At 32.4% G+C, this 19,813-nt stretch overlaps 1 protein-coding gene across 8 annotated transcripts in view; it reads left to right on the forward strand.

Annotated features, from left to right (window-relative positions):
• Pan3 (poly(A) specific ribonuclease subunit PAN3) overlaps nucleotides 1–19,813 on the forward strand; it is a 134,077-nt gene that overhangs the window by 105,269 nt on the left and 8,995 nt on the right. For all 8 annotated transcript variants that reach the window (XR_013343257.1, XM_026388357.2, XM_026388360.2 and 5 more), the window contains 8 exons: nucleotides 3,741–3,902; nucleotides 4,139–4,255; nucleotides 4,339–4,440; nucleotides 7,438–7,603; nucleotides 8,685–8,775; nucleotides 13,296–13,435; nucleotides 16,074–16,203; nucleotides 16,621–16,685. Coding sequence is in view for 7 of the 8 variants with exons in the window: in XM_026388357.2 (XP_026244142.1) it covers nucleotides 3,741–3,902; nucleotides 4,139–4,255; nucleotides 4,339–4,440; nucleotides 7,438–7,603; nucleotides 8,685–8,775; nucleotides 13,296–13,435; nucleotides 16,074–16,203; nucleotides 16,621–16,685 (973 nt within the window). In the remaining variant the exon portion in view is untranslated. The remainder of the gene's footprint in view (nucleotides 1–3,740; nucleotides 3,903–4,138; nucleotides 4,256–4,338; nucleotides 4,441–7,437; nucleotides 7,604–8,684; nucleotides 8,776–13,295; nucleotides 13,436–16,073; nucleotides 16,204–16,620; nucleotides 16,686–19,813) is intronic.

Below are 19,813 nucleotides of genomic sequence, written 5' to 3' on the forward strand. Positions count from 1 at the left end.
AAAATAAGCAAACAACTAACATAGTATTTAATGGAAAAAAGCCAAAAAGCTGTTTCTATAAGGACTGGAATAAAACAAGGATGCCCACTTTTACCTCTTTTGTTTAGCATTGTAATGGGAATCCCAAGCTAGAGCATTAAGGCAAGAGAAAGAAATAAAGAACATTCAAATTAGAAACGAGGAAGCCTGAGCTGGGGTTGTGGCTCAGTGGTGGAGCATTCACGTCGCACTTGTGCAGCCCTGGATTCTATCCTCAGCATTATATAAAAATAAATAAATAAAAAATATTGTGTCCAACTACATCTAAAAAGTAAATATAAAAAAAAAAGAGGAAGCCAAGCTTTCACTATTTGCAGATGATACGATCTTACATATAAAAACCTCAAAGACTCCACCCAAAAACTGTTAGAACAAGTAAACAAATTCAGCAAAGTTCCATGATCCAAAATCAACATATGAAAATCAGTACAATATTTAATACACCAATAGCAAACTGTCTGAACTAGAAAATAAGAAAGTAATGTCTTTTACAATAGCTGCAAAAAAATTTTTTTTAAAGGTGAGGGGGGAATTTAACCAAAGAAATGAAATATCTCTATAATGAAAATTATAAAACATTGATGGAAGATAAGTAATAGGACAGAAAAAAGATTACCCTGTATTCATGAATTGGAAGAATCAATATTGTTTATTCTACCCAAAGTGACCTACAGTTTCAGTGTAATCCCTATTAAACACCAAAGGAAAGTCAGTGGAATCTCCACTGGACAAGAATTATTTTGTAGTGCTATCAGGTACCTATAAAAGAGTCTTAAAAAATATTCCATAGAATCAGATACCTGAGAGGTATCCTTTAGAATAATGCTTAGTTTTCCACTGAAGCACAGCTTTTTTTTTTTACCCCCTTGGATATAACCTGTAAAATTCTGAATGACTTGCTAGAAAGTGATAACAGAATAAGAGGATTAAGGGAGTGCAGTTGATTTTAGTTGATTATATTTCTTACTCATTCTCTGTCACGCTTGTGATATGAATACCACTGTTTGGCATAATAAATTTCAAGTTTCCAGAATGGCATTTAAGTTTCTTTATAATCTAATCCCAGCATACCTATTCCAGCTTTATCTCTATTGTGCCTCCTCTGTGGTATACCTTATGCTCCTACCATATGAAAGGTCACCATTCCTGAGAACAGTGGACACATGTAGACCTTGTTTGTTCTGCTTAATCCTTATTGCTCATCCCTTCCACTTGTTTTAGCCAACTGAAAAAAGTCTTTTCCTTCAGTTTTGTAGTAAAAATGACAATTATTTTATGAGATCTTTCCGTGTACCTTTGGGAATGGCTCCCTTCTTTGTTGTTCCATACTGAAGTCCCTTGACCAGCAACTCATTTCTTTATCTTTTAGGAACTTGTTAGAATTTACAAATTCTAGGTTCCGCTTTAGACCTGGCTCAGTTAAAAATGCAGGATGGGTTCTGTGGTTGGAGCTCTCAGTAGTAGAGCACTTGACTCACACATATGAGGTGTTGGGTTTGATCTTCAGCACCACATAAAAATAAATAAATATACGTATTGTGTCCATCTAAACTAAAAACAAATTTAAAATAAACAACAACAATGCAGAATGGAAACCAGTGAACTGTGTTTTAACAAGCCTGGATGATTCTGATGGGTGCTAAAGTTTAAGAATCAAGCCATGGTGAATGGCCTTTTTTATGTTTTGTATAAATCTGTGTTTCCTTTTATTTTCTCTAAGCATCTTGATGGTAAGGACCCATATTTCATAAATACAAGTTTGCTAGTATATAGTAGGTACTTAGTACATTTTTAGATTTTATTTTAATTACTTCTTGTAGTAAGTGCTCCTTATGAAATAGCTGAGAAAGAAAAATTTATCCCATCATTTGATTTCTTTGTGGAAATTATATGGCCCTTTCAGATGAAAAGTAGTAAATGGACAAAAGTTAAAACTATGTTCCTGTGTGTGTGTATCCTTAACTTATAGGAAATTATATGGCCCTTTCAGATGAAAAGTAGTAAATGGACAAAAGTTAAAACTATGTTCCTGTGTGTGTGTATCCTTAACTTATAGGATCTTTTAGTAGAACTTGACATAGGTTTGAAAGTGACATTGATTTATTCTATTTTACACTATGGCCAAAAATGCCATCTAGGTATTAAGAGTATAAGAAAGACTGAAGAATCAGAGTCCTTGGTTTGTACCCAGCTCCCTTTTTGAGCTATGTAATTCTTATTTTCCTTATTTATGAAATAGGGAACCCCACTTCAAAGGGTTGTTGTGAGAACTAAGAGATAGTGAGCATAAAGTATTTTGCAAAGGCAGAGCATTTTGAACCTGTCTTCTGGAATTAGTGAGTTTTCTTAATGGAGTTTCACTTGTATTTCTTACTAATGATAGGTCATAGATTGTTTTTTTTATTTGTAGGATTTTATAAAGAGGCAATGCCATATTTTGAAACTAGCACTAAGCGTGTTATTGTTGTTTTTGTGAAGATTTTTTAACAAAGGTTTTTTTCTATGCTTATACTCCAAGTTCATTTATAATTTTTCCACTTGAAATACTTGGACTGAATTTCAAGACTGTTAAATAAAATAGAAGCTGTCCGATTAGAAACCAAAATTGTCTTCACAGCATTACAAAACTACTTGTCTTGGGGCTGAGTTTGTGGCTCAGTGGTAGAGTGCTCACCTAGCGCGGGTGAGGCTCTGGGTTTAATCCTCAGCACCACATAAAAATAAATAAATAAAAATAGAGGCATTGTGTATACCTACAACTAAAAAAAAATTTTAAAAACACTAACTTGTCTTTTTAAATTATAAACTTAATACATGTTTGTTCTAGAAAAGAGGGAACATAAAGATAAGGAATGTAAATTGCCTGTTGTATCTGTAGAGAAACAAAACACTGCATACATGAGCAAATTCTTATTTATTACATATCCTTAAGTATAATTTTCATGGAAAATATGGCAGTCAAGGGTTCCCCCTTCCTCCTTTTCATATTTTGCTAGGGATTAAAGCCATGGTATTCCACTGAATGACTAATACTAATACCTGTCTATAATCAGTTCCCTATTCATAATGCATTTATACTACCTATATTTTCACTATTAATTGCAGTGAGCACTGCTTCACTATTTGCCTCTTAATTATTTTAGTGATGGCAGAGGAAAGTCATTTCCTTGAGTTATACTTACTAAAGATTGGTTTTGATACCAGTTGTTACATTTATAGGTACATAGATATACACGGGTGAGCATAGTACCCAGCTTAATGTGATTTGTTTTGAATTTATTTGTGCTTTAAAAACAAGAATTCATGTCAAAATATATTGTGTAGAAAGTAAAATACATGAAAAAACATTCTATCTTGATTTTATTCAGTGACAGAATAAAAAAATGTTTAATATCTAAGATGATAATTCATTGTATCTAATTATTTCTGATAAAAATGAATATTATACTATAAAAATGGTGAATAATTTTGAGTGTATAAACTTTAGTTGTTCTATGGTTGTTTTATAATGCCCATCTTATTGATACTTAAACCACAGTTTGTTTTATAGAATTGTTATAAATGCTGAGACTATTTGTAATACAAGGGTGTGTGATACAGGAGTGGTATATAGTAGTTTTGATTTCTTCTTTATTCTGTGAGAGATTTATGAATGTCTGAATATCTGTAATTGAAAGTTGTCTTCCTGTGAATTACTCTAGCAGTCCCCACAGAAGTTGACAGCTACCATAGCCTATTTCCCCTAGAACCACTGCCACCCCCCAACCGGATACAGAAATCAAGTAATTTTGGATATATTACATCTTGCTACAAAGCTGTAAATAGCAAAGATGATCTGCCATATTGCCTTCGGAGGATACATGGTAAGGAAAAATAAATTTTCCTTTTTTATATTATTGAGGCTAAGATTATTTAACCCTTCCTGTATATCTTAATTTCTTTAGTATATAAATTTAATGGATAATAATTTTTTTTCATTTGGAAATTAGTATCTTAAAAGTACCTTAAACGTGTGATATAGCATTTTCTTCACATTTCTGATGGAATATTAGGGAGATACCATTTTTTTTCTACATAGTAGAAAAACTTTCTTTTTCAGGTTTTCGTCTTGTTAACACAAAGTGCATGGTGTTGGTTGATATGTGGAAAAAAATTCAGCACTCAAATATTGTAACCCTGCGTGAAGTATTTACCACTAAAGCGTTTTCCGAGCCTTGTGAGTAACTTTTACTATGACTGTCTTAACCTTTGTTATTTGAAGACAGATTTCAGTAATGAGTGTTTGTGTTTTATTTTAAGCTCTTGTGTTTGCATATGATTTCCATGCTGGAGGAGAAACTATGATGAGCAGACACTTTAATGACCCTAATGCTGATTCCTATTTCACAAAGAGAAAATGGGGTAAGAAAAAGATGCAAGCAAACTGTATTCTGACAAATACTTTTGCTGGGTAGAAGAGTAGTTTTATATTTTTAAAAATGTGTTAACTTTATTCCTGTAATCATTCAGTATAAGGACTCTATTGCATTTTTAAAAAGTAATATCTCAAATAGATAGAGTTGATTTGTGACAAGTTAGGAAACAATGTGTTATATATACTTACTGAGGTTAAGATGAGTTATGAGGTCTGGGGTTGTGGCTCAGTGGTAGAGCATTCGCCTAGCATGTGCGAGGCCCTGGGTTCAATCCTCAGCACTACATAAAAAAATAAATAAAACAAAGGTATTTTGTCTGACTACAACTAAAAAATAAATATTAAAAAAAAGGTGAGTTATAAATGACTTAGACATTTGATGTTTGTGATCACACTGGGAATATGTTAAATATTTTTTCCTCTTAAAATGTTTTTTTTTCTTTTAAAATACAATGCTTTCTAAATAAGGATGATTTGGAAAATTTATAATTTAAAAATAAAAATAATCCTTATTAATTCATAACCAAAGCACAAATATTATAAATCATTGGTATATTTCTTCCAAGTCTTGTTTTATTTTTGTTTCCCTTTGCAGTGTTTTGGGTTTGTCATTTTATATCATATTGTGCCTTTCATTTATTATAAATATTTGCCTTTTTTATACTCTAAAAATAAGTTATTGACTCTCTTACAGTCCAGTGTGACTGTATAATCTTTTATGTGATACTTACCTAAACAAGTGTTTTATTTTAAAGATAGAATTCCATGTTTAGGAAATCAGTCTTCAAATAGATTTATAGTTTACTGTTAAGTTATTCAAGTATTTTACAGGGAGTATTTTCAATGTTTTTTTTAATACCCATTTCTAATATTGACTTAAACATATCATTTTATGATTTAAATTTTGCAAAGAATTGACGTTTTAATTGTATTCTGATAAATGTTTATTTAAATGTAAATGATTTCAGAGAAAAAGTAAATTCATTTTGAGATGTCCATTAACTTATATATTTGAGGAGGGTCTCATTTTCTAGTCTGAGGCCAAGAAAGAATCATCATATTCTTTACTATGGTTTTAATCTTGTTAAGATTTTCTTGAATATGTAACTTAAAGAACTTAAAGGGAGTGTCAAGATTTGAGTTTATAACCTTATAGTATCTTTCAGATTATAACTCCTTTAAATTAAGACTAATTATAGACAAGCAAAAATATATTGCTTCAGTTTACTTGTGATTTTGCTTTCTGCATTCTGACAGTTGAAAAGAAGAAAGTTGTGGTTACATGGTTGTTTTCACATTAAAAATCTGGTCATGTAGTGTGGTCATTTTTTTTCTTTTGCCATGTCATCTGTAGACACATGTATAATTTTATGGAAGGGGATGTGGTATGACTCTTTCTATAGATGAATATGGTTGTTGTTCAAGTTTATTTTAGTATTAACACCTGTGAAATGACTGTTGGCTTTAATTTATAGCTGGGTTTTTAACCTCAACACTATTGACTTTTTAGACTGCTTAATTATTTTTGTGGAGGCTGTCCTCTGCTTTGCAGAATGTTTGTCAATGGCTTCTACCTATTGGATGAAGTAACAATCTTCTGTATCCCAGTTGTAACACCAGAAATATATATCTTCAGACATTGCTAAATGTTCCCTGTTGAGATCCACTCATTTATAGCATTTTTTCCAGCTTTTTTTTTTTTTTTTGAGAGAGAGAGAGATTTTTAATATTTATTTTTTAGTTTTCGGTGGACACAACATCTTTATTTTTATGTGGTGCTGAGGATCGAACCCAGCGCATGCCAGGCGAGCACGCTACCGCTTGAGCCACATCCCCAGCCCTCCAGCTTATTTTTATCTTAACTGTTTTGTTTTTTGTGTTGACTCATTACTTAATATAAATTAACATTTGTTTTCATCAGTGCTGTTTGCAGTGTTTTAAAATATTGTTTGAGTGGTTATAACTTCCTTAAACATACACTTATGGAAATCTGTTGTTTTCTTGTATTTTGTAGTTTATTAACACAAAATATTTTTTAAATCACATTGTAAAATATACTAACACTTTTTTCTAGATTTGATATCTTCAATTCTGTCCAAATTAAGAGGTAGTTTTTTTAATTTTGTATGGGCTACTAAATTTTATCCCTAGCCATAATTATATACTTATCATTTGTTTTCTCTGCAATTAGGTGTTTGACTATGTTACTTTTATATCTGATTCAGAAAAGGTTGATTTATAAGTGTGAATATAAGGTTGTATTCCTTGAAGTAATTATAAAATTTTGACTCAGTTTATATGCTGCTTCTGATTTAGGTATTATGAAAAAACGCTTATAAGAGGTACTTGAATAAAAATGATTACCTTGTATTTACAGAAAATCAGATTATGTTTGCTTTTTATCATTATCCATAAGTAACATTCAGTGTTTGGCATTTTTGTTTATGTGACTTGGGTATCATCCTATCTCACTGACATGTCTGAGGTAGAAGAGGTTGAGTAGACTAAGAAAAATAAACATTCAACTTAAGTGAATGTGGAGATTTCTGCTTCCTTAGAGCCAAAGAGTGGACAACTCTTATAAGTTTGAACAGTAGGATACACTGTAATTATTCATCTTTTACATAAAGTAACAATCTCTGTAGTTCTTGTTTTTAATGAGAATTTGTAGTTTTTTGGTAATTTTTAAAATATTTTTTGTTTATTGTCCAGTAGTTATTTGGTAATAGAAAAGAACATTTCAGCGAGAGCTTAACTGCTACCAACAGTAAAAATGATATAATTTCAATCATAGAAACAATGGGGGCATTTCTTTTGAGTTCTTAGTAATACACTAAAATTAACACACACACACACACACACACTGACATGTTGTGCTACAGATATACATGAATTTTCTTTGTTAATTTTGGATTGAATATTTTAGTCTTTTAGTTGATTACTTAAATGAACATGTCAATTTTAAAAATTCATTTGTTTTGTAGGCCAACACGATGGACCGTTGCCTAGACAGCATGCTGGATTATTACCAGAATCTCTTATTTGGGCATACATTGTCCAGCTGAGTTCTGCATTGCGAACCATTCACACAGCAGGTTTGGCATGTCGAGTTATGGACCCAACAAAGATTCTGATAACGGGCAAAACAAGGTATTAGCTTTTTGAGTTTTAGTTTTAGTTTATTGACCATCTAACTTATGACAGTAAGCAAAATGTGAAGGTTTGTTGTATAGTTATCCAGAAGAACTCCTGTGACTTTTGAGTGCATTTGTAAGTTTAAAAATAAAATGTTGAATTCTTAATGAAATACCCGATTGTTAACCAAAAAATATTGGTAAAAATTAGAAAGGTATATGGGGTGAGGGTTATGGGAATAGAGAAGCAGTATCAACACAACTTTTTAATGTAAAACTATGGTTCTCAAATTTTACCATGAAACAGAATCACCTGGAGAGTTTAACCAGATTGTTGGGATCTACCCTCTACCCCCAATTTTTCATTTTGTAAGTCTGTATTGGGACCTGAGAATTTGCATTTTTAATGAGTTCCTAGGTGTTGCTGTTGGCTTAGTCTCATGCTTTGAGAATTGACTTATAGAGATAAGTAACACAGACCTTGACTTCACCTAGTTGTGAGTAGCCAAAATTATGGGAATTGCTTGGGCAGCATGGCATAACAAACTGAGGATCTGGTACCAGATTCCCTGTGTTCATATCCTGGCTCTCTTAGTTTCTGTATGTCCGCAACAAGTTGCCTAGCATTTCAGCTTCATTAGACAGGTACTATTATTAACTCCATTTTCCTTATTTTTAGGGTACCTGACTCATAAATTCATTGACAGATTTGAATGGCTTAGTACATGTAAAATGCTTAGAATGACTGGTACATCTTTAGAAAGTATTAGGAGTCTAATTTTCTTTCCTGAGTAACTAACAGACAACTTGGAGTGATAAAAAGGAGACTGATCTGTTAGTCAAAAAAGCATGTGTAATCATCCTGACTTTGTTACTGACTGTATAACTCAAGGCATATTACTTGATATCTCCTGACTTTTGATTTCCTTATCTCTAAAATGGCTGGTGGAGATTACATGAGGGTAGGCATTCAGATGTAAGTTAGAGTACTAATATTCTGAGTCCTTCTTAATATGAGAGGAAATGCTAAATAAATACTCATTAGTATATAATTAGAAATATTTAATTATTATTTTTTAATTCTCTGATCCTTACAGGTTACGAGTAAATTGTGTTGGAGTTTTTGATGTTTTGACATTTGATAACAGTCAAAATAATAATCCATTGGCATTGATGGCTCAGTATCAGGTAAGTTAGAATTACTGTGGATACTTAAGGCATGTTTTTGTTTTCTTAAACAAAATTTTTTTTTATTTTAAAGTAACTCAGGGTTTTAAGTCTAGATTTCAGTTTATTCTTGAGTAGTCTCTGCAAACTTTGAACATGTATTTCTTAACCACTGTGATATATTTAGAGTAGAGCCCTTATAGATTGGAATATATAGAACTGATGATATTATCAAGAGACTCTGGATGTTTAAGATGGAAATGTATTCATGTGATTATGAAATTTTGTACTCAGAATAAATATATTAAAATGTTAATCAGCTGAATAGATTCTACTAAAGACATTACTTTTTTACTTTAATTAAACCTGTTTTTTGTTTTACTTTTAGAACACTTGTCTCATTACCAAAAATAAAATTTTAGAAATAGTTTCAAAGAATTGTTTTTGGATTGGCATTTTCTGAGTAATTTTTTTTCTTTTTATTTAGTTAGAATCTGTCACTCACTGTTTCTGCATTATAAGAATTTGGTTATTATATAACTTCGTTCTAGTAATGTTGATTTATACTTTGCTATTTTGCTATTTCTTATTTCCTTATTAATATAATAAAGTATAGAAAAATATCTGATACTGTTTAACTTCATTCTGGTAGTATTGATTTAGGACTCACAGTGTTCTTAGCAATTTTTCTAGTTGTTATTTCCTTATTAATGTGGTATAAGGAAATAAAGACCTTTACAAGGACTGGAGGTAAAGCTTAGTGGTAGAACATTTGCCTTAGCACACAGATGAAGCCCTGGGTTCCATCCCCAGCTTTGCAAAATGAAAAAAAATGAAAAGCCCTCTTGTAAGGAAGCATTAAAAATAATTGCTTTTGCCTGATTACTCTGTGTAAGTAATGTGGCTAAATTTAAATTTTTCATCTTGTCCATTTTGCTTTGTCATGCTTGACATTAGTATATGCAACTGTCCTTTTAAGACAATTTTAGTTCTTTGTGGGATAACAAGTTTTTGGTATTTTTGGACAAAAGACAGAATCTTTTAATCTTTTGAATACTTTATGTGCCCATTGCTCTTCTCTTCAATTTTTGATCAAAGCTTTGGAAGATTTTCATTCACCTTAGTGTAAGACAAAATTTTAGAACAAAGAGGAAGGAAATGACGAAACACTACAGTCTCTGGTAGTGTTTACTGTTCCAGTTAATGCATAAATCTTTTTGCTGCTGAACCACAAGCAGTGCAGTCCCAAGACTTAAAGGCACTCATTGCACTCAGTTGTATGCAAACTTTCCACATCTTTCTAGATAGCTACATCTAGTGAGCAGTAAAGGGAGGACTGATTGTTTTTTCCCCCAGCAGCAGCTTTCTTTCACACAAGGGGATATGCTTTATTCTTCTCATCTAGGATATGTTTCTTAGTGACTTTTCTTCTTTCTTATACTTAGTGCCTAAGTAATTGGCCCTGATTAATTTTTCTTCATAATCTTTGTGCTTCCAAAAAGTGACTGCTTATTAACTATTAAAATACTAGTGCTCTTTATATATCAAAATAATATAAAATTTTTCAAGGGATTTTTTTTACTTTTTTTTTTTTACTTTGTAGACTACCTCATTATCAATCATAAAATTTTAGAAGTAGTTTAGAAATGAAAACCATGCCTTATAGTTATTAGGCACCCCCCCCCAATACTTTTTTAAAACTACTGATATGGGCAGGGAATGTAGCTCAATAGTAGAGTGTTTGCTGAGCAAGTGTAAGAAGAAGTTGGGCTCAATGCAAACAAAAATTTTTCCTCCTGTGCCAAAGCAGTATTATTTTCTACAGTTTACTTACAGAATGTGCAGTATTTCATTTATGTCATGAGTTACGTAGTTGCTCTGTAAAGAAACAAAAATGATCCCTGAGTTTCAAACTAACTTTAGTAAGCTTTTAGGGCAACTCATTTGTAAGCCAGGACCTTCCCTCATTCAAAAACTCAGTCAACCTTCAACCAAGTGTTATTTTCTCCTTATTTTTCTGCAGTAAAGGATATATCAGGTTTTCTTTTGTGTTTCTTTCTTTTTTTTTGATATATTTTTCATGTAGTTTATTATAGTAAGGTATAGGAGAGAATTAAAGATAGTCCCTAAAAGGGAAGTGTGATATTACAGAGAAGAAGGTACATGAGAAAGGAGTGCATTATTTCTTGTAGTATATTTTTCATAGTCTGTTTCAGACACGTGCATAGAGACTGACTTTCAGTAAAATGGACATAAGTAGAGCCATAGATAGAATCAGAGAAAGAAATCAAGAAATCAAGAATCAGGAAGAAACTGAAAATGAGTTGGGGGGAAAACCTCCTGAATTCAACAAATGGGGGGAAAAAACCAGATGGAGGTAAGAAGCAAAATAACAAATGGAAAACTATTTAGTTGGGCAACAAGGAAAGGAGAGTTACTGAGGTTTTTTTTTTTTTTATGTTAAACTCTCATAAACAAGACTTTTATTAATGTCTTTTATTTTAAAAATCAGTTCTAATCTAATCTGGATCATGTTGTGTATGTGCTTTATTTTTGAAAGTGGATCATTTCCACCTTGAGTCAAACCTAGAGAGGTGGTGGGATGTACTCAAAATAGATGGTGTAATTTTTTTTTTTTTTAACTCACCTAGTTCTTCAGTTATCTTGGACCTTTGCTTTCCTGTCTCATAATGGGGAACAATGGAACATTCTAGGAGGGAGGCTTAGTATAGCATCAATTCAAAGTGGAGCCAAACTGAAAATTTCCACTCTTGAAAGAGACTGTATGTTGGTACATGCTGCTCAAATACTTGATAAAAAGCAACTACCTTCAATTTGCTTTACTAAATACATTTGATTGAAACACCTATAGAAATTTATAGTTAGCATTAACAGTACTCTGATTTCTCTTGGTCAATATTTCTGTAACTTTGTTAATATAACTTAGAAAGTTTTACCTGATCTTAAATTTGATTAAAGGGACTTCTCAGAGTTTTTATAGCAGTGCTCTCCTGAGAACAGGAATGATGGCAGTAGTGAAAGTGCTCCTTGCCATGCCCCTTCCATTCTGCCATTTTGGGATCCTAACTCTGGCACAAATCCTTGGTATCTCTTTTGATAGATTTAAAGTAGTTTATCTGTCTAATCAGTTTTTCTAATTTTAGGATCTCATGTTCAAAGTGTCAGATTCACAAATGCTAGTTTTTGTATACTTTTTAAATTTCATTTCATTTTATTTTATTTTATTTTTTTTGGAGGAGGGGATGCTTTGGGGAGGTAATGGAGTTTGACTTATGCTTATTCCCTGTTAGGTACAATGTTAAGGATAGCTATCTAGTATTAAAATTTCACTATGACTGCCTGAAAATAGGTGGTTTTCCAAATATGCCAGTTGTAGACATTCAATTAAACTTATGGTTTGAAACCCTGGCTGCATATCAGAATCTCTTGTAGAAGCTCTGAAAAGTACCAATACTGAGACCAAACCCCAGGCTGGTAACATCTAAACTGGGTGAGAAGCACTAGGTGACTTTCTTGTTTATTTGTTGTGTTTTGTTGTTAAACTTCTCAGGTGATTTTAATGTACAGCTGGGTTTGAACACTTACCAAAAAACCAACACTCAGTAAATGAGATATATCTAATATTCAGATGAGATCTTGGATTTTGAAGATTTTAAGAAATCTGGTAGAAATTACTTCAAATGATTTCATGTTAACTTGGAGTTACTGCATTTATTGTTGGTTGCCTACCAAGTAGGACTATTTGGGGGTGATAATAGGTGATAAAAAAATAACTTAATCAGTCAGTGTCTTTTGAAAATCCTTTTAGAAAAAAAAGCCTGAGAATGGTAAATTATTTAAAAAAGAAAATAGGAAAGAGGTAGTTCCAGAACTCAAAGATCTATTAGAGTATAAGCAAACATAGTCTTGTTTAGAAACAAAGGTATTTGGGATATCTTTCAGGTTTGCACTATTTCAATATTCTAGAGAATAAACATGCTCCAAAATGAGGCTAACATTTATGTTTAAAATGGGAAAACTTTCCTTCAAATAATTTTTACATTTGCACTACATTCTGGAACTCATAGAAAATGGGAAAACTCTGTATGTTAAATTGCAACAATCATAGTAAAACCAAATGTGTAGTAAACTTAAGTTTGTTGTAATAAGGAAGAGTATCATATCTATTTAAATAAAAGAATTTTTTTTAAAAAAAGCCTTAAGCAGCAGTTTCATAGCTGGCATGTTAACTACTTAGAGTAATGTTTCTTAGATGTAATCCTAGAACTGCATTTATCAGAATTACTTGTGTGCTTTAGAAATGTTGGGACTGTTCACTAAATGATAATCTCTGAAGGTGAAGCTCAGAAGTTACCTTTTTAAGAAGCTCCCAGGTGATTTTGATGAATATTCATATTTTAGAACCCTGCCCTAAATTCTTCAGCTTATTTAAAATATTTTCTATTAGGGTAGTAGTATCATGTATTAAATGTATACCTATGAAATAAAAATTAAAAGTTATATTTATTCTTTCATGTCAGCAAGCAGATCTGATATCATTAGGAAAAGTTGTGTTGGCTTTGGCTTGCAACTCTTTGGCAGGAATACAGAGAGAGAATTTACAGAAAGCCATGGAATTAGTGACAATCAACTACTCCTCTGACCTGAAGAATCTGATCTTGTAAGTTTTAATATATGATAAAATATATGTACACACACACACACACACACACACACACACACACACACTTGCACACTTATCATATGAGATTGAGCTTTTTATTTTGTGTATTGCTTATTTTCATGTGGATCCTTTTAACAGTGATTCTGTTTTAGTTCCCACTATTTAAAATGAAGCAAAACACAGATGACTTTTCTTTTTATTCCCAAGTATATATTTCTTGGAATAAGTTAATAAGCCATGCGTTCTAATTAATTATCGATATTTTAATGCACAACCTCTAGAGCTATACTGATGTTCTCTAACTACATGTATCCTTTTAAAATTAAATTAAAAATTCAGTTCTTTGATTTTTACTAACTGTATTTCAAGGGTTCAATAGCCACATGTAGCTCCTGGCTAATATATTGGACACACAGACAGAACATTTTCATCATTTCAGAAAGTTCTCTTGGCCAGAGTATGAAAGCTATCATAAAATAAACCTCAAATGCATTCTAATTATATATTCTCTGATCCAAACATGCATCAAAAAAACAGTGTAGAGGATCCCGTGCTTATGCTCCAGTATCCTAAGACTCCATGGAATTCTTAAACATAGGTTTGAAATGAGTTTGGCTTTAAATTAAAAAAAAAAAAAGCATTGTGGACTACTCTCAACACAGGAGGACTTCTCCCTATTTCAGACATATCTAATATTGGTAGATTTCAGAGGGTTGGCAATTGCAACCTTTATGATCACATTTTGAGCAGAGAAGCTAGGGAAATACTTTTGTAATTTTTCTTGTTATGTTCTAGAAGGAATTAGAATTTATTGATCCTAATCAACAGTTTCCTTTAGCTTCCAGCTGTCCCTTCTAATCTTTCTATGTAGCCCTGGATGATCCACTTTGTTTTTGGACCAGCCCTGGGATATGGAATTGTTAATAAATGGTGTAAATGTTCTTGTGACAGAACACTGGAAGCCAGTCATTGCCTGGATCCTATTAGTAGTTGAATAAGATGGTTTATTTTTTAAATGAAAATATTTGTTTTATGTGTGACAACAGCAGTGATTCCAAGCCTGAGTTTGCAAAACCTAGGATGTTTCAGATAATTTCAGGTTATAATCTCTAGATTTAAAAATTGGAAGTAGAGGATAAAAACGTAACAAATTATATGTTCATAATTATCCAAAGTGGTTGATGATTCATGGGGTTTCGTTTTATTATTCTACTTTTTTAAATAAATGTTTGAAATTTTCATTAAAGAGTAAACAAAAAGTCGTACTTTAATAATTACAAACGAAAATTTTTATACCAATAAACCATATGTCAGGAACTTTTGAACTGCATAATGTGAGTTAATTTACTTAATTCTCCCAATAATAGTAAGTTTGATGTCATTATTAGCCCCATTTTAGAAACAAATTTCAGACATAGGTAAAGTAACTTGTCAAAGTTACATAGCTTATAATAACTTCCAATATTATTGGCCAATATAAATGTTAGTAATTACAGATAAATAGCTAAGATACTGTAGATTATTGGCATGGGTAATCATTCATTTATTCAATAAGAAAATACCTACTATATCCCAAATGCTGGGAATACTTCAATTGAGCAAGATTTCCATCTTTTGGAAACTTATATTCTAAGGGGAGAAAAGTTAATAAACATGTAAGCAAATAAGATTTTCAGATAGTGATAAGTCCTGTGAAGACAGTAAGCTAGAATTGGACTCTTTTGATCTGTGTTGCACATAAAGATTGCTCAGAGATGAATATATGATGACACTTGGTAAATTAAAGTGGCAGAGCAGAATACAGCTTCCAAAAAATGCTAGGGCTCATTCAGTTTAGCAAAATTGAAGACCCAGTATTAGTTTCAAAAATTATCTTTGGCCAGGTGCAGTGGCATGCACCTGTAGTCTCATGTATTTAGAGGCTGAGGCAAGAAGACCATTTGAGCCCAATGATTCAAGATTAGCTTGTGCAACATAGCAAGATCTCTATCTTGAAAACAACAGCAAAAAATTACCTTTGATGAGCAACAGGAAAAGCTCTCAACCCCATAGCCATTCAGTGTTTCACCCCTCTCAAAAAGTTTGTAACTATCTTTTCATCTAGCACTGTTATAAAGAAGGGTTTGAGAATTGAAATGGGTAAGTAGAACCTTCCTCTACTTTTCTTTCTTACTTCTTCAGTAGTGAAAATATGTAGAAAGAGACATGTTTTTTTTCTGTTGGCTCTTAAAAGCTTTCCAAGAAGAGAAATAATAATTAAGCTTTAAAGGTGAACCTGAGTTGCATGAAAAGTATGTTTTCAGATTGAGTGCACTAGGTGATGATTAAAGCAATAACTATGTATTTGTGGGTTTGGTCTTTTATTTATTATTATTGTTTTATTGGGGGGGGGGAGAGTTTACCTGGGATTGAACTCAGGGGCACTTGACCACTGAGCCACATCCCAACCCTATTTTGTATTTAGAGACAGTTGCTTAGTACCTCGATTTTGCTGAGGCTGGCTTTGAACTCTTCTGATCCTCCTGCCTCAGCTGCTGGGATTATAGGCATGGCCCACCATGCCCAGCTGGGTTTTGTTTTTAATTTTTTTAACTGCATGCTAGATATTCAAGTGATTCTTCTTTATCCTGGTTAGGTATTTGTTGACTGACCAAAATAGGATGCGAAGTGTAAATGACATCATGCCCATGATTGGTGCTCGATTTTATACTCAATTGGATGCTGCTCAAATGAGAAATGATGTCATTGAAGAAGACCTTGCAAAGGTAAAAAGTATAGCTAAAAAGACTGTACACATTCTTGGATCTGTGTGTATAAGTAGTTATAAAATACTAATTATTATACTGAATATAGAGCCTAATCGTCCAAGATTGCAAATATTTTTGTAAATGCTGAATATTTAGCAATTTTTGACATCCTCTGGGCATTGTTTTCTTTTTCATTCATGTTTTTGTGATAACGTGACAAAAGTCTATCATGTGTGTTACTCTATCAGTCCCTAAAAATGGGATCATCTGCATTATAGACTTGTGGTGTTTTAAAAGTATAACCAAAAGTTTGGTGGGGATGTTAGAATGTATTGCTTAATGATTGCATCAGTGCAGGATATCAATCTTTGTAAATTTTGGTTTTTATGTTAAATTAGCTGGACATTAACATTCTCTTTTTAAAATGTTTTATAGGAAGTTCAAAATGGAAGACTGTTTAGGCTTCTAGCAAAATTGGGAACAATCAATGAGAGGCCGGAGTAAGGATTTACAGTATTTTGCAATATATTTTTAATCAAGGGCACTATTTTATGAAACAAGAATGTGTGTACCTTATTTTTACTGCTTTTATTTGAAAAAAAAAGGGGGGAGGGGGATTTTTCTCATGTGAAGTGACCTAGTCAAACACAGCCTAGGTGTGTTTGACTTTATAAATTTTACACACATGAACACATACAGGAAATACAGTGTTAATATCTGTATTGTGGTTTGCACATGAGGGAACATTTTACAAATACCTGTTTCCTTTTTAAAAGCTGGATCAAATCAGTTTTCCTTGGTCCATTCAGAGACTTCCTAGAAATTTCTAATTATTGCTTGCCTCTTATTTTCTATTAAAGTACATTAACATTGGGAAGACATTACCATTTTACTCTATTTATCTAATTCTATCCTGTTTGTAAATTAAAGTTACTCATCTCAATAAGAGTTGATATTTGTACTATATAACTGTCAAGTACAGAACAGAATTGCAGTTAGTGTGACTAAAGTGTAAGTTATATTTCAGGATTGTCATCTATTTTTTGAAGTTATAGGTATTAGATAGATATCGTTGCTTGTGGGATTTTTTTCCTACCCATGAAATTCAAGTCCACTGCCTTTTTTCAAAGTCTAAAAACTCAGTTTTCCCTCAAAATTTTCCTAAATGAAGAAGACATATTATATGTTAAACTACTTTTTGAAAACTCTTTTAGCTGTGTCTTCTGGTATTTATCTCTGTACTTTACAATATATGCCTAAACTGCTGTTTCTTAATTTTTTTAAGTATTGAAATTCAGCTTATGGCTCATCACCTTTCTTCAACACTCAATAACACACTCTCTTACATTGTGCCACTTAACCCATAATTTTGAGTTAAATCTATACTTGGTGTTGACATTGTTATGACTAGGTAAAAAATATTGTTCATAGCTGCACTACATAGTAAAGCATAATTATATTTCCTTTCTTCTGTGCAGTTTGTTTGTTTTTATGTTTTCCTGGAGTTGATAATTGTCTTATATAGAAAACTAAGCAAAGGAAAAAATATTTACCACGAGTTCATTGCAAACACTCTGCCAGAGTTATAAAACACCTTTCAAAAATAGGTAACCTATCGGTTCCTTTTTTTCCCCTCCCCTTTAGAGAAATTCCCCTGAGAGTCCCCACCCTCCTGTTCCCATCAGGGCTGGTGTGCTTTATACCCTGCCCAAATGCATACTTGACCTGGAGCTTCCCTTCACTCTTGTCCTGGGAGTTCTCCTTATCTCTCCCTTTGTGTTGGACACCCTGTTTCTTGCTTTTTTCCTTGATTTATTCTTTTGATTTAATGGAGGACTTTCTCCTGTAGCTTCCCGTGAAAGGTGAGTTTTTTGAGTCCTTGAAAGTCCAAAAATATCTTTGTTCTGTTTTCATATCTTATTGATAGTATAAAATTCTTAGTTGTCCTAAGAAAAATTTCCAAAATTTATTTTTATTCGGTTATATATCACCAGTATTAAAAGATTTATGGTGAAAAATACAAAATCTCTCTTCAAAACTGACATCCCTAACCTCACCAATTGTACCCACTAATACTTAGTTTTGATTTTTTTCTATACCCTTCCTGAGCTACATATACTACTGTATTTTATCCAGCACTACCATTACCCCCACCTTTTTTTTTTTTTTTTGTCCTCGGTACTTGGGTTTGACCTCAGGCCCTTGCACATTCTAGGCAACACTGTACCACTGAACTATATTTCCAGCCCTTTTTATTTTATGACAGGGTTTCACTAAATTGCCCATACTGGCCTTAAACTTTGAATCTTCCTGCCTTAACCTCCCATGTAAGTGGGATTACAAGCATGTACCACCATGCCTGGCTTCCTCTTTTTAAATATAAAAATTGCAAACCATACTCAGCATTCTTTATATATTACTTTTTATAAAAATTTATTTTGGAAGTCTTTATGTTTATGTTGAGTATATGTCGAGCACCATTCTAAACAGTATACAAATATGACCTGATTTACTTCTTATGATTACTCTGTGACAGGGGTACTGTTGTTATTCTGATTTAACAGAAAATGATGCACAGATGGATTAAGTAACTTGTCCAAGGTCACATAATTATTAAGTAAATGAGCCAGGATTCAGGATTTGAATCTAGACTCTGTGGTTTTAGGGCCTGTGCTCTTAGCTACTAAGCTATGCTTCCTCACATTTTATGTCAAATAATGATCATTCCATGGATTACTTTTATTTCTTAAGTTCCCTGTGGATGGACATTTGTGTTGTTTTTAGTATTTTGTTGGTGTAAACAGTGCTATAGGGACTAAGTTATGTGGCTTAATTTTGTTTAATTTTGTATGTGCATAATGATAGGCACAATTGTAATTGCTAATTAGTGGATATATCACTATAATTTCAGAGCTATTGCAGAAAAAGTTTGTATAATTTATGAGAGTGCCTCACCAACAATACCTTTTTCAAAGTTTTGGAGTTTGATCAACCGGATGGATAAGAAAATGATTTTAGTGAAGTTTTAGTTTGAATTTATTCTTAAGGGACTTACTTGAGTATCTTTTTTTTTTTTTTTTAATCTGTTTCTTTTCTGTCTGTACATATCCTTTCCCATTTTTATTTTTGGCTGGATTGCCTGTCTTCTTAATTGATATAGATAAGAGTTAGAGAGATTTAGTCTTTGTGATTTTTTTCTTTTAATGCTGTCATTTTTCTTTTGACTTTGCTCATTTCCCCCCATGCAGATATTTACATATGTAGTCTAATGATCTAACTTCTATGCCTCTGGATTTTGAGCCTTATATGAAGGAATTACTTCATGCTTTCTTCGAGAATGTTTGTGGCTTGTGGTTTCATTCATTCATATTAATTTTTTGTATATTTAGAAATTATGTAGGGTGTAAGGTATGAATCCAGGCTTTTTTCCCTCCAGGCAACTACCTAGTAGATAAAAAGCATTTTTTAAATTGTCTAACTTTTGCTTATAGTATGATACAGCGCCTCCTACACATTCTTTTAATGATAGGAATTTTAATCTAGTAGGTTCGCTGGATACAGGCATGTAGGTATTTTATGTCTGCCCCTCCCAAGGGCCTGGACTCAACCCCAAGTATCAGCAACTTAG

This window comes from Urocitellus parryii, chromosome 2 (assembly GCF_045843805.1).
Source record: "Urocitellus parryii isolate mUroPar1 chromosome 2, mUroPar1.hap1, whole genome shotgun sequence".
NCBI lineage: Eukaryota > Metazoa > Chordata > Mammalia > Rodentia > Sciuridae > Urocitellus > Urocitellus parryii.